Source organism: Cheilinus undulatus, linkage group 2, assembly GCF_018320785.1.
Source record: "Cheilinus undulatus linkage group 2, ASM1832078v1, whole genome shotgun sequence".
In the NCBI taxonomy this organism is placed as follows: Eukaryota; Metazoa; Chordata; class Actinopteri; order Labriformes; family Labridae; genus Cheilinus; species Cheilinus undulatus.
The window spans coordinates 42,708,644-42,724,255 of record NC_054866.1 but is presented as its reverse complement, the minus strand read 5'-3'; the positions used below and the strand labels follow the sequence as shown (position 1 = coordinate 42,724,255).

The window sequence follows — 15,612 nt, the reverse complement described above, 5'->3', positions numbered from 1 at the left end:
CTATCTTATTATTAGTTATCGGCAAAATCCAATATTGTTCATCCCTATTAACACTTGTATTTTATGGTGTTACCTAACCCACACACAGCCCAAGTCTAAATGATAACAGTATATCATCATTACAACAGGTATGCGCTGTTTGGGTAATATATTGGCCTATATGCCTATCACAAATCTATTTCTGTCATTATTTAAATTTTTTTGGTATACGCCAGTATTTTACCTTTTTACAGAACAGATATTACAAAATGTTTTGGATAAGCCAGAAATTGTGATTTTTTTTGTAGATGTTTTTCAGAGCTCATGCAAGTTTTAGCACTGTTAAGATTAGTCAAAAATGATAACCTGTTAACCACTGCACAGACATGGACCTGCAAAATCATTACACAATCCTAAAAAGAAGGTCCATTTTTGAAAAACATTGACACTCAGCACTTGAGAGCTGGCACTTATCTATGCAATCTGAAAACCTTGACTTGTTAACATGCACACTGAAATGAAAATCAAGCAATTGATGCCATTGTTGCATGGCTGTCTCGTACCTAGTCTGAAACAGCTACCTTAACTCTAAAGTGCTGTGGGAAACACTGTTATTGGAAACTGTATCTATGTTCTCTTCTAGGAAATTTTTGCCTAAGGAATATATATATTCCTGTTCCTGGTGAATCCAAAAAAAAAATAATTGAAGTTTGATTTTTGCACCAGACTGGTCAATGGAGAGATTAGAAAAGCATGTATTACATTTAAAATCTTCATAAAGCCAGGGTTAAGAGTCAGCCTTTTTGGACAATCCAGCCACCCCTAGCAACACATGTGCCCAGCCTCTGCTCTGTTTACTGTGAGTATTTCACCACACTGAAGGGGTTTTTCCACTCTCATATGATCTGACTCACTGGACTACACTCGACAGCTCACCATCAGTTTATGCTTTTTGTAAACATTGAGGTCAGAAACATGAATGTGGAGCATTTGTGCTCCATTTACATTCAGTAAGTTACATACGAAAGTTACAACTGATTTTTTTTGTGTATTTCTGTCTTTGTGGTTCAAACCAGTGTGTCTCACGGTAAGTGACATGACTGTCACCTCTCAGCACATGACTCAAACATGAGAGCGGCCTCTGACAGGGGAAGAGAAAAAACACTCAACAACTGCTTTAAATTTCTTCAGCAAACCAGATGGCCCATAAGAGAGGGAAGCCATAATAAATCTCTCTCTATGTGACTACAGGCTCAATATGAATTCCCACTGGGAGAGTAGACTGTCATCAATTTATTGTCAGACACCAGTGAAACTATGTGTCTCCAAAGGGAGGTTTACGCCCTTCAATACTGTTCAGTGGGAGGGCCTGTCACACCACATCAGAAATTTTAAGTCCCCTCTTGTGTAATGTTTTGGACAGTCTCCAGGGCACATAAATGCTTCTGATATCTCCTTACAACAAGGGCTCACTGCAGCTTCATTCAAGGCATAAACTCTAATATGGAAAACTGTGATTCAGCCTTAAGATCCATCATAAATTATCAAGTAATAGAAGAGCAGTCTCCAACATGCAGAGCCAGAACTCACAGCAGTTTTGAACTGCACGCTGAGGGAAGAAATGAAGCAAAGAAACAGAAAAAAAGACTGTTGAGTCAGCAGACTCATATAATTCACATACTGCAGGGAGAAGTCAGATGACTGACTAAGGTCGTGGTAGCAATTGGTCAGTTTGCTGAAGAGCCACGAGCTGGATGACAATGGTTATACAAGACTATTAATAGCACCAAATGATGTTAACAGCTGCTTAACTTGTCATGCATGCTCTTCATGTGGGAAAAAAGGAAAGATCCTACGCAGCTGACAGCAATGTCTGCAGGAGAGATGGCAGGGAAACCGTGGATGATGATGGCCTTTATAGATAAGCAACCCTAACCAAAAAAGCATCATTGAGTGACAGTAAGACATCACAGAAATGCCTAAAGTGCCTGGAGTAAGGTTGGGCAATTTATCAAGTTTAAACATCAAAACAGCACGGCTAAGGCAGTATTGCTTATATAAGGACAATTTGTGATGCATGGCAATAGCATTATATTTTTATTCCAGCCTCATCTGCTCATTGGTGAGTCAAACAAGCCCTAAATACCTAATTGCTCAAATGCTCAAATGACAACATTTGGAAAAGTGGGTGGTTTGGGAAAAACCCTCACTCTTTGCTGGTTCCACACACTTTTTACTTAATAATGCCAAATGTATCTGAGCAATGTAGACATTGATCTCTCTCTTTTTATTTTTAAACATGCCCAAAGATCAATACATTTTTGTTCTTTCTGATACCAAAGATGATTAAAATCATGGATAATTTATTATTTTGAAACATTAAGTATTTACGAGTGTAGGAAACAGTGACAAACCGTTGAGAAGTACCTTTACAAGAGCCACAATCTAAGTGGTAAAAAGTGACAAAAGTGGGTAAAAGTGGCAAAAACATGTCAGAAAATTTGTGAAAAGGGGCAAAATAGGCATAGGAAGGGTGAAAAGTGGCAAAACTGGGGAGAAAAGTGGCAAAAAGGTTAGAAAGTGGCCAAAATGGATGAAAAATGAATAAAAAAATGAGTTACAGGTGGAAAAATGGTCAGAAAGTGGCAAAAATGTGGTAAAGAGAGTGATGGAAAAGTGACTTAAATTTGCAAAAAGCAGCAAAAAGGTAGGAAAAATAGGGTGAAAGTGGCATTTAATGGCAAAAAGAGGCAAAAACTGGTGAAAAGGGGCAAAAATGTGACAAAAGTTGCAAAAAGAAGTGGTGAAAATGGGCTTGAAGCAGCAAATACCGATTAAAAGGGGGAAAAGAGGATCAAAAATTGCAAATAAGGGCAATGAAAATATACACACAAAAATAAAGGCTGACAGTTCAGTTTGACAATTAAAGTGTACTATCAGCGTGGGATAAACTGATTAATGTGACTTGCAATGGATAATTTATAAAGTCAAAGTTCCCCTTTTTTAAAGGGTTTCGGGGGGGGGGGGTTATATTTCAAATTAAGACAAAAAGAGCCAAAAATCATCACAAAAGAGCCACATGTGGCCTAAAAGCCACGTGTTGAGTATCACTGATCTAGGACCTCTATTTTCATGGCTGTGCTATCAAACAGGTTTCAATATGGTTTAATTTTTCCTTGAATTATAATCATCACATTGTCATGTTATGATGTTGTTCACAGAAAAAAAAAATCAAGATTTATATTTTGAACTGCCCATAAGCTAAAGATATCAAGACATGACTTTTGGTCCATGTTGCTCAGCCCTACAGGAGAGATATGACAGCGATAAAACATGACATAAAACATAGCCTAAAGCAGAATGAAGTCCCTCTGCACCACAGACATGACTGGGAAACTTAGCAAAAGAAATGGCACAGTCTCAGGTTGCTTTCACACCAGAGCTGTCTGGTTTTGGAACTGGTTTATTTCCCTGGATAGTCTGGTTCATCTGGAGTGGTGTGAAAGCTCATTCAAACTCTGGTGTTGTATTCTTATTAAGAAAAAGCAGCATCAATCATGTCTCAAAGTAACACTGACACAAACTGTTATGATCCAGGTAAATAGTAGGGCTGGGCAATATGGACCAAAAATCCTATCTCTGTTTGTTTGTTTTTTTGCTATTTAGCAATATGCAATATCCGTATTTCTGCAAATAAAAAATAGTTGGCATCAGACCAAAACCTACCATCTCCAAAATCACTACTTTTCTGAGAATGAAAAAAATGCTGTATTTTTCAAATTATTTTACATTGAATGGTCACAGTCAGCATCTTTTTTAATGTCTTTTGCAGATACAAGGTTTTGTCCGAACACCAACAAATGGCTGCCATCATACCAGGATTACAAACTTTTGTTATGATTCAAAAAGTCAAACAACACTGATACCGCAGCAACAAAAATGCACGTGATTGATAATCAATACTGTACAGTTTAATCCAAAATTGCTGACAAACTCCAACACATTGGTTCAATTGCACAAAAACATTGGCAACATTCTTTATACCCTAATATATTTAAAATGATAAAACCACCATTTACTGAACACTGGTATCAAAGGTAGGCAAAGTACTGATCTTCAGTAGTTTTTGACAAAAAGTCAGAGAGGGCTGTCTCTTATAAAAGCTAAAGGTAGAAATAACAGGGGATGCATGTTATTACTGGTATGATATCAGTAGAGGTTAGCTTAAGAAGTGAATTATCGGTATCTGCAGTTATGAAAACTTCTGCCAATATTTACAGCCGATATGTTGACTATATATATCCGCCTACACCAGCTGTAAATACTGGCCAAATGAACAAATTAAGTGGATTTTTAAACTGGACCAGCAGACATACCGTATGTCAGCTGAAGTCTTTATCTTTATCCACCATCATTCTTTACAAGAGGTAGACCTATTATTGACCTGACTGATTATTATTCAGTCAAAGGAAAGTGTTTACCCCCTGGCTTTATTTTCACTCTCCACAGGCTAACTACATGTTCTGTAAACAACACAATCTGATTGGCCAGATGTCACAAGTACTGGCCAATCAACATTTAATCCTGGGTGCCACTGACACAGTGAGTGTATGACATTTCCTCCTGTTTATCTACCATAGCCAAGGCTAAATCGTTTATTTCTTCATGTAATAATGTAATTTTACTTTTGCCACATTGCATGCATTTTGTAGATCATAATAAATGCATATAGGTACCATATATCAATTGTCGATCTCATGAACTACAAATTATCTGTATCAGTATCGGCCCTAAATAAACGATATTAGTCGTCTGCATTTCCTTACACTGTCAAGTGGGTTGTAACAACTGAAATCTTTGCATTTGTTTATCCTCAAACCTTGAATTGTGTTCTTTGAGGACTGAAATTTTAGGTCTAAACATTTAAATATCGATATCAACATCATTATTGGTTACGTTATTTTGTAAATATCAGCATAACGGATATTGGCAGAAACCCAATATCAGGCATCACTAGAAATAAGGTAAATAAAGGTTGAAAGATCGGGAAAAGTGAGGGAAACCCTCATTGTCAATGTTATTGTGCAATTAAGACAGTTTCTGATAATTAGAAACAATAAATTACAAAATACTGGGTGTTTGAGAGCTTTTTTTTGTTTTTTTGTGGTATAATAAACTAAATAAACAAGATAAGAGTTCCCCATTTAGATTTAAAATATCAAAGAAAGTATCTTGTTGTCAATAAGCACATCATTGTTGGTGGTTCCTGCTGCAAACAGGCTTTTTGCTGAGTATTAGACCTGACTTTTTTCCAAATCAACAAAAACTGCATTAATTTTCTACCCTATCCCATTTGAAAATGTATGTATTGATAAATTTAAACTCCATACTTTGTCCAGCCCTATTTAAAAGTACCAAAATAGTCAAACAAACGTACCTTCCAGCCTGCAGAGCTGTTGCTGTCTCCCTTGTCCTTAAAGTAAGGCACACTCTTCACCATCCAGTCATAGATCTGAGACAGAGTCAGTCGGTTCTCTGGGGAGCTCTCGATAGCTTTGGTTATGAGGTCTGCATAAGACATATTCCCCCACGCGTTTCTCCGGGAGGAGCTGCTCTTCCTCTGGGCAGCGGCTGCAGCAGCGGCCGCCGAGGAGGACGAGCCAACCGGGGAGAGCAGAGGCACCTGCTGCTGCTGCTGTTGCTGGGGCTGGTGATGTTGGTGATGAGGGAGTTGCGGGTTCGGCTGCTGCTGATGTTGCTGCTGATGTTGCTGTGGAGGTTGCTGGTGGACACAGTTCTCCTGACACTGGAAATCAGAGCACAGGATGACGGGTTTCTGCTCCGTGAAGTCCTCGGTCTCCTCCAGCAGGCTCAGGTTGTTGATGAAGTCGTTGTTCCCGGCCGGCTCCTGCTTCACGGAGGGCACCGGGGAGGATGTGTTGGAGTCGCCGGGGTTGATGAACTCCGGCCGGGGTAGGGGCCAAGTGCATGACCGTGGCCGGGAGAGGGGCTCAAAATCCGGGTCAATTTCCACAAGGTGAGGCTGCTGGGCCGCTTCCGCCATGGTTGAAAGGTGACGGAGCCGAGGGTTAAAATGTCATGTAAGTGTAACAAACTCTGAAGTGTCTGCTTCGCCTTTGAAATGAGCGCCAACACGAGATGAGTGCGTCCGGGAAAAACAGAGCTCCGCCTGGGCGAAAAGTCTGTACCTAAAGTCACATCCCAGTCAGTGAAGATCAGTTCAAACAGTCATAAAAAGTCAGCTTTGAAGACGGCTCTTCATGAGAGTAAAAAGTAGTCTAAAGCGAGTTGCCCACAGGTTTGTTGTTGTTATCCAGTTTCAGTGATGTTCCGTCCCTCAGTCCTGCCTGTTGCCTCTCTGTGTTGTACAGCATGTGAGGACTTACTGGAACTATCATTTGTCAGCTGACACCGCCCACTTTTGATTGACAGTCAGTGAGAGCCAATCACAGCAGTGAAGGAAAAGCGGTTTTCATTCTTTGGTCTAGTAAACATCTGAGAGGACCGAAAAATGAACTTTTCTCTCAAGCTAAGGTTTCTGTCTCGTTGAAAATAAGGTATCAGCTTACCAGACAGGCAATTTTATATTTAGCTACTTACCACTTAATGTCGTTATATGCATTACTTTTCTTTTTTAAATCCGTAATTCTGGTTATATAAAGACGATATTATTTACGCAGACAGGGCTACGCAAAAATATTAAACATCTTCCCTCTCAGCAGTACAAATAGTCCATTAAATGTAGTTATACAGCTTTAAGAGGGGTTATTCAAGTTAATCAAGCCACTTATTTTCCAGCACCACTTAAATATAGCAGCTATACCAACTTGGCTGGAAAGTTTTCCAATTCTATTTTTCATCTACATGCCTACTATTATTACAGAATTTAAAGATTTCAGAGTAATTTACTCTGTGTTTTTTTCTTCATATAACTATTTCATAAACTTTAAAATGAATACCAAAAAAAACTCTTGACAGGGCAGTATCTTAGTGACAAGAAAAGGAAGATATATCTTATAATAACATCTTAAAGACATTTAAATTTCAGACAAGAAGATACAGAGGCTCCTCATGCCTCCTCAGTGTTGTTTCAGCCTACAGCCAGGGTTTGCTGCTTCTAGTGGTCTCTAGGACTGGACTTTTTTGGGGGTTAAGAACTTTACTGCCACCTTGTGGCCATTATTAGGTTTTACAACCAGGAAAAAGAAGCATCCGGTCTCTTTCTCTTTAGTTTTCCTTTAGTATTTGGCTTAGGCAACTTAAGACAATTTAAAGCTGTGCTTGAAAATTATTTCTCAACCTTTTAGGAGTCTTTAAAAATCTTTAAAAATCTCAAGTTATGCCTGTCAAAATGTATCGGTTGAAAAACTGACATTCCCAATGACTGTTTGAGGATTCTGTAGAATAAACAAGATAAATCCTCTGAATACTCTTTTAAAAATGTAAATACTTTGAGGGATGCTAATGTAGACCATGGTCCCCATAGCTTGAGATAATTCTAGGAGTGCCATAGGAATTTGTAGTCCACATCTTATTATTACAACTACACATCAACTGTAGACACAATAACAGATGTTAGACAGGCTATTTTGCATGGATATGAAAATGGAGTGCTTTGAAGTTTTAGCTTGATCTTAGGTGTGCCCTCAGCAGAAATGAGTTTGAAAAGCACCAGTGAAGGTGTTTGGTTCTCAACCTGGGGTCTGGGAACCCTCAGGGGGGAGTTGTGCATCTGCCTTACAGTAGATGGGGCATTGCAAATCTTACACAATAAAAATAGGTGAAGTAATTTTGTAACAAGTTTCACAGCTTTTTTTGAGTTGAAGGGCCTAACTTGATACTTCATGTTGCCATTCAGTTGACATTACATGCTCATAGCTAAAAAAACTCAATGTGGCAGAATTTTTTCTAAAACATATATATATATATATATATATATACATATATATATATATATATATATATATATATATATATATATATTTTTTTTTTTTTTTTTTTTTTTTTCCCCTTGGCTCAAATAATGTAGTTTGACACTGTAGACATTTTAACTCTGTTTTAAGAAAAGGAGTTTACATTTTTAAGAAGGCTACATGCTATGGCATTAATGAATGAAAATAGCTGTAGCTTTGATAAGATTAGTTAAATTCAGGTTTAAAAAAAAGAAAAGAAAAAAATATGGTTATTGCAGATTAACCTTACAATGGGTCATGATTTGCTGACCTCCATGGACCCCTATTTGGCTGGGCCCCAGAAAGCTCTCCTCTTTATTTTGTCATAATGGCAGCCTTACGTACCTATTTTCATGCATGTAGACTGACTGACTTTTGGAGGCATTTTGCAATGCAAATAAATTATAATTAATTTGTTGGAATAATAATAATTATAAGAACAAAGGACTGCATCAGTCCCATAGTGATCTCACCCGTGGGCTGGTATTCAGGCCTTAACAAGGAAAGACTGAGAGGTACTTTTGATGAGTTTTGAGAAATGCTCTGTTGATTGATAAGCGGATTATTCTGCAAAATGATACCTTAAAGAACTTTTATAATACAACAAAAATTTGTAGTGACTTTAACACTTTAAATAATAACATTATAGAGGCAATCAACCATCAAGAGACCACAACAAATACAAAATATGCAGGATAATAAGAATTTAGTTGAATGATCTTTGATATAAGTTAAAAGGGATTAAAGCACAGATATAAGGTTTTGTATCAACAGTCATAAAAGGTTTTACAAATAGCATGCACACTATTCTTCACACATAAAAAGTGGACATTAGGAGGAATTCAGAAATGTTTGATAAGTCATGACAAGAATAGATTATGTAATCACATGAGAGAAGTACAAAACTTCCCAAATATACCTGGATTCCGCCTTGGGTGTAGGTGAGGCAATGCGTTAGCTTGTGTTCACTGCTGCTGTTACTGACAACAAACAAAGCTGAAGTTAAACAAAAGAAGACAAAGGAGACAACAGGTGAGCATGAAATGATTCGGTTGTTTTTTTTTTTAATTTTCTGCCCTCTGTCTTGAAAATATCATTGCTAATTTTGTTGTTTCATATCGTAGGAGATCAGTGTCATTTTAACCGTTCACTTTTTAAATCTGTCGAATTCCCATTAGTTTGTAAAGAACTGATCCAAACTTGCTGCATGACCTTACATGTGATTATTGATATTTTTAATGTTTGTTTTGGCTGCAGTTTTCAGGATCATTTTAAGAATTATGGCAAACCAGGCAGTCATTGACTTCTCTGCTGGAGCAGTAGGTTAGTTTCCTTATGCCGTTTGTGTAAATGTGTATTTCTGGACCTGTTTACATTTACGTTACCGTTGTCTCTTTATTTACTTTAGAACAGGTTTTCTCATTTTGACCTGATTCCTTATTCATTTAAGTTGTACTCAGACTTGGTGGTTTACCATAACTGCACTATGCAGTAATGAGATTATTCAGAAATGACCCTCCGCTCTCTATTTCCAGTAAGAGAAAAATTGATATCAGACATGGAGGGTTAAGAAGTCAACAGCATCAGCCTGTAAAGTGTTCAATTATGCATCCACAAAGTCATATCCACCAACAAAAATATGTCCTGGCCTCTAAAGGTACATCTCATACACTGTTAGTCTGTTGTATTACACCATGCCTATTAAAAGCTTTTACCTCCTTGGATGTTTTACCCTTTTATGATTTTATAAATCAATCATGGTCAAAATAGTTTGACTTTTGACAATAAAAGACACTTTAATGACAAAGTGAAACAGATTTATACAAAGTAATGCCATTTAAACAAAAAATGGCTGCATAAAAGTTCACCCCCTTTAAAGTGACTGACCTCGTTAAACAGAGGTCCAGCCAACTGGTGCAGGTACGTAGTCACAGTTAGTGAAATGGGGATCACCTGAGCGCAGTGAATGTGTCTCAAGTCATTGTAGTATAAAGACACCTGTGTCTGGAAGGTCCAGTCACTAGTTAATCAGTATTCCTGGCTACAGTTACACCAGGAAGACAAAAGAACACTCCATGTGACTCAGAGAAAAGGTTATTGACTGTTTTTACTTTGAAATCTATTTTTTTGGTATATGTTTTTGTTGAAAAAAAAAGGTAAAATTATATTGGCCATTATTGATAGATGAAATTGACAAAAGAGCAAACGATTCAAGGGGAAGAAAACTTTTTACAGTATGTCCTTTTTTTAATGTACGTTTCTTTCTATTTGGGAAAAGAGGAAAATTAAAGTGTTCACTGGACCCTGTTTTGATCTTTTCTGGTCAAATGAGTCATCTCACAGTATCTCTTGTTAACCCTCCTCAGGAGGTACGGCGTGTGTGCTGACTGGTCAGCCGTTTGACACCACAAAGGTGAAGATGCAGACGTTCCCAAACGCATACCGGGGCTTCATTCACTGCTTCACCTCCACCTTCAAGGAGATGGGGATACGTGGTCTCTACAAAGGCACGACCCCCGCCCTCATATCCAACATCACTGAGAACGCTGTGCTCTTCTTGAGTTATGGGCTCTGCCAGGATGTGGTCCGCTATGTGTGCAACATGGACAAAGGCTCCAATCTCAGGTTTAATACTTGTGTTTCTGTGTATTTATTTGTGTGTCCATCATCATCGGCTACATTTTAGTCTTGTTTCAGTGTGACTTTTAGGAACCAGTTTGGTCGTAAGGTTTTTCTTCCTATGTAAACACTCAAAAATCTCCCCCCTTTGTCCACATTGTCTTTCCTGTCTATTTGCACTCTGTCTATTTTAGAGACATTTTGAGGATAACAAGTTGGTGGTTGAATTAAATGGAAATCACCAACAAAAGCTGATACAAATTCTTTAAAAATGCATAAAAACTTGTACCAGACAGAGCTCATGTCCTCCATATACCTTGGAGTCTGAGGGTTCTATGCACTCTTATCTTTTCTTAAAATTGTACACTTCTGGACAGAGATCTCAGATGTTTTTCCGGGAATTTGCTCAAGCCACTCTCCAGTCCTGAGTGCTCTGGCCCCCGCTGGTACCACAGTTGTCTTCACTCCCCACATCCTCTCTAGTTGCTCTTTCAGCCCTTGGTATTTTTCAAGCTTCTCACGTTCCTTCATCCTGAAGCTACTGTAACTTCATCATTGCCTTTTTCTTCTCTTTATCAATCACCGCCCATCCCTCTGGTTGACTAGGCACCACCAGTTTGCCGGTCCAAGTCTAGAAGACCCACAGGACCTTGGCTTGTCAATTGTTCTCAACCACCTTTGGGAACATCTTCCATCCAGCGCAGATGTTTCTGTGTACTACGCGAGCCACTTGGTTATGGCGATTCATGTACACCATGTACACATCTTACCCCCTTTGCACAGCCAGTGTAGTAGATCTCAGTCTCCTCTGGTCTTGTGCCCAGGGCCTGTTCCTGTACGGCCATGGTTGATGCCTCTGTGCCATCCTTACACCGAGCCTTGTCTGCCCTTTTGTCTCTTGTCTGGTGTTTTTTCTGAAATCAACTACCTTTCTCAATCTTCTTCATGCCATGCAGGAGCTTGTACTTTCTGGACAGCTCGTCCTCCCCCTTTGGTTTCAGCTGTCTAAGGTATTCCTTAACAGACTGTCACTTGGAGCAACCTGTCTGACATACTCTTAGATGTTTTCTGTTTCAACCTGGATAGTGGATCTGATGCTCACAAGTCCTCAGCCTCCATTCTTCCATTTAGTGTACAGTCTCAGGCTGCTAGACCTGGAACCTGCAGGTTTATTTATACCATTTATGTTTTCCGCCTCTATGTTTGTCCCTTTCTTTGCTCATCAGTGATTTTCAGAGGGCCTCCTCAGGGTCACTAGCATCCATCTTCTCTACCATGGCCATTTGCCCCACAGGGTTGGTGAAATGTCGCCTACAGGCCATGTACGAAATGGAAGCAAGCGGCAAGGTGGTGAGCAGACAGAGAAGGTCAGTACAACCAAAAGGAAGATCTTATTTATAAAAGTCTAATTGACGCACGTTTAACTGCGTTTTTTGACTCCAGCACCGTGTGGACAGTGGTGAAGACTGTGATGAAGACAAACGGCCCCTTGGGTTTCTACCAGGGACTGACGGCCACCATCATCAGAGAGATACCGGGTTACTTCTGCTTCTTTGGGGCCTATGAACTGTGTCGTTCAAAATTTGCACAGTACCTGGGCACAGACAAAGAAAACATAGGTAGGCCTATGCTATTATTATTTTACCTATTTAACGAGGCATTTGTTTCATTGATCTGCCTCCATAAAGCTATCTTGGCCTTTTCAGGTATTCTACCACTGGTGTTCAGTGGAGGGTTTGGAGGAGCTTGTTACTGGTCAGTCATTTATCCCATAGACTGTGTGAAGTCCAGGATCCAGGTGCACTCTTTAACTGGAAGACAACAGGGATTCAGGAAGACCTTAATGGGAATCATACGCTCTGAGGGTAAGATTTAAATAGAAGATGTGACTGTGTGGACACATTTGTCCACATTATGGGGTTGTTTGGACATTTATTGTAGATTAACGATCAGTTTTAGCAATCAAATAGCTGCCCTTTAGTAGACTTCCATGTTATACATTTACAATATGTCCTCAGTGGTGGTCTGATATAAGAGCTCACATGCCCATGCAGGGCCAGAGTGGGACTCTGCCAAGGAGGTTATGTGATCGGCAGGGTTTGTTAGTTTGTTAGATTGTTAGCAACATAACTCAAAAAGTTAGGGATGGATTTTGATGAAATTTTTATAAAATGTCAGAAATGGCATAAGGAAGAACTGATTAGATTTTGGGAGTGATCCGGATCACTGTCTGGATCCATGAATTTTTTTAAGGATTCCTTACTATTGGGAGATAGGGCTAATGGTGGAGGTCTGCGCTCTCTGAGTGATTTTCTAGTTGATTTATGAAATATCGATATAGCATTTTAAGATATCGATACAGTATCATGCCAGAGAATATCACAGTATTTTAGTGTATTGATATTTTCTAGTTTTCTAGTGCTTTTCTAGTTTTGCACCTGTTTTATGTTTCAGACCAACCGATTTTAGTTCACAAGCCATGATATTATTTGAAGAATTCTTAAAGCATAACCTTTTACTTTTGGCAAACTACTTTGACAATGTACAATTTTTCTAATATTAATGGCATATTTAGCTGCAGAGTCTTTTCTGTGTTAAGGCCCACCTTGTTCTTTTGAGGATCCATTTTTTATTTTAATTAATGGTTTTTAAGGAATAATGTATGTTTCCAATCAGACAGACACAGACAGACCTGCCCACAGAATCAGCTGGGCATCAGAAATTTTTTTTGACACTTTTTTGCTCATTTTCAATACTTTTAACTTATTTTATGCTGCTTTTTGCCACATTTTTTGCCCCTTAGCCCAATTTTGCCACTTTTTTTCCAACTGTTAACCAATTTTTGTCACTTTTTGTGCTGTTTTGACACTTTTCTTGCCTATTTTTGACACTTTTTTCCCATCTTAACCATCTTAACCAATTTTTGACACTTTTCACGTATTTTTGCCCCTGTTTTTGCCCATTTTTGTTTACCTTTTTTTCTCAATCTTAACCTGTTATTGCCCCTTTTCGCCCATTTCTGCCACCTTTTTATTGTACATTTTTTGCCACCTTTTTCCGTCGTCACCCATTTTTGCGACCTTTTTCTAACTCTTTCCCCATTTTTGTCAATTTGCATGAATGCTGTGCTGTTATTTGCCAACTTATAGCCCTTTTTTTGCAAATTCTTCAACTGTTAACCCATATTTACCCCTTTTCACACAGTTGCCACTTTTCATCCATCTTAACCCATTTGGCTACTTTTTTGCCTCATTTTTGCTACTTCAGAGCTCAACTTTACAATTGAACATGATTTCTTTGACCTCCATTGGCCCCCAGAAAGTGCTCACCTTTGTACCCCCTTGTAGGCGGCCTTGCAGACGGACTTCTCTGTTGGCTGTAGGTTGGAGAACATTCCTGTCAGGAGATGCAGTGAGAGAGAAGGAGAGAGGGAGATTCAGAAAGAGAAAGGTGATCAGGGAAAATGCCACTCAAACACTGAGTCATGCTCATACCTCCTCATTGCAGTCTGTAGGTCTATGATCAGCCTTCACACCCTTAAACCAGCCCAAACCAGCAGAGGATTGAGAGCACTGACTCCTATTTTGGGAAAGACCTGTAAGTCTGTTTGGCTCTCTCTCATTTTTCAGGGATCTCTGCTCTGTACTCTGGCCTGACTCCGACCCTGATTCGCACCTTCCCTGCCAACGGAGCGCTCTTCCTGGCTTATGAGTTCAGCCGCAAGTTTATGATGGAGCAGATGGACGCCTGATGAGCAGGATGTTTACACTTAAACAAAGTATTCTGATCAAACACTGCATGATTCATTTTTTATTTGACAATGAGATTCCAAATGTTAGAAAGTGTTCAAATATTTGACAAAATGTTGCTCTAAACCATTTTGAAAATGATCACTGCTTGTTGTTGCTGTATTGTTCTTTCGGATATTTTCTAACATTGTTTCAGTGCTGTACTGCCCATGTTTTTAAACAAAGAATTCTTCTTAATATCACAGCTCAGTTCTTTCTCCTCAGCCAGACCGACAGGTTCAGATTGAATGTTTCTTTTCTTTTTTTTTTTTTCTTTTTAGAAATTGTTGAAAAATATCCTGTGAACTTTAGGGAATTTTCCCAGGAATTTCTGTAGACTGTAGATGTACATTTTCCCAGAATTATACAGAAAGTTACCTAGAATTTGGGGGCATGGGGTTCTTAACGTTTTCTAGGCATTTTAATAAGGAACATTCCAAAAAATCTGGCCAAATTTACCCATGTCTTATTTAACAATATTCAGGAAAATTTTCAAGAAAATTTCCCAGAATTCCTCCAGAAATTTCCAGGAATTTTGGGAACCCATGTGCTCAATCAGTAAGTGGGTCATTTATTTATCTTCTAGGACCACAGAATATCTTTGGCATATCAGCAGATGTTTAATTCAGGTCATTAATTCTCTAGCACCACTTAAATATAAAATGTAAATACCAACCACCTACCTTTAATAGCTAGGCTTCAAAGTTTTATCCTGTAATTTTCCATCCATACAGCAGAACTATCGCTATATACAGAGGCTTAAAGACTTGGGAGTGGGCCTGCCCCTGACACACCCAGTGAATAGGCCCTCCCCAGTTCTGATTTATTGATGATATCAATGCACGTGTGCTTCATCAGCAGCATTGGTGCTAGCATCCTCGCTAACAGAAATTGAGCTGGTTTCCTTGTTTAAATAGCTAGGGTTCTTACTAGATGAAAACTTGTCTTTTAAGGAGCGCATTCAGTATGTTGCTAAAAAGCTGAAGGTTTTACTAGGCTTCTTTTACAGAAACAAGTCCTGTTTCTCTTTTTATGTCAGAAAGAGACTCATTGAGTCTACTTTTTTACCTGTTCTTGATTATGGTGATGTTTTGTACATGAATGCTTCTACTCAGAGTCTTCATTTGCTGGACAGTGTGTATCATGGAGCTCTGAGATTTATCACTGACTGGATTTCTGACTCATCATTGTACTTTATATTCTAAAGCCAACTGGACTTCTTTATGTACACGTCGCCTCGGTCATTGGTACGT

At 38.8% G+C, this 15,612-nt stretch overlaps 2 protein-coding genes across 2 annotated transcripts in view; one reads left to right on the top strand and one right to left on the bottom strand.

Annotated features, from left to right (window-relative positions):
* Positions 1-6,360, bottom strand: part of foxo1a (forkhead box O1 a) — a 47,845-nt gene extending 41,485 nt beyond the window's left edge. The window contains exon 1 of the mRNA XM_041800620.1: positions 5,417-6,360. Within this exon, the coding sequence (XP_041656554.1) occupies positions 5,417-6,043 (627 nt within the window). The 5' untranslated portion in view covers positions 6,044-6,360. The remainder of the gene's footprint in view (positions 1-5,416) is intronic.
* A 2,699-nt stretch (positions 6,361-9,059) lies between these two features.
* On the top strand, positions 9,060-14,322 carry LOC121525218 (mitochondrial ornithine transporter 1-like). Its single transcript, XM_041811090.1, has 6 exons — positions 9,060-9,275; positions 10,319-10,577; positions 11,798-11,938; positions 12,015-12,190; positions 12,278-12,436; positions 14,201-14,322. Exons 1-6 carry the CDS (start codon positions 9,191-9,193, stop codon positions 14,320-14,322), a joined length of 942 nt encoding a protein of 313 aa, XP_041667024.1. The 5' UTR covers positions 9,060-9,190.
* Positions 14,323-15,612: the final 1,290 nt, after the last annotated feature.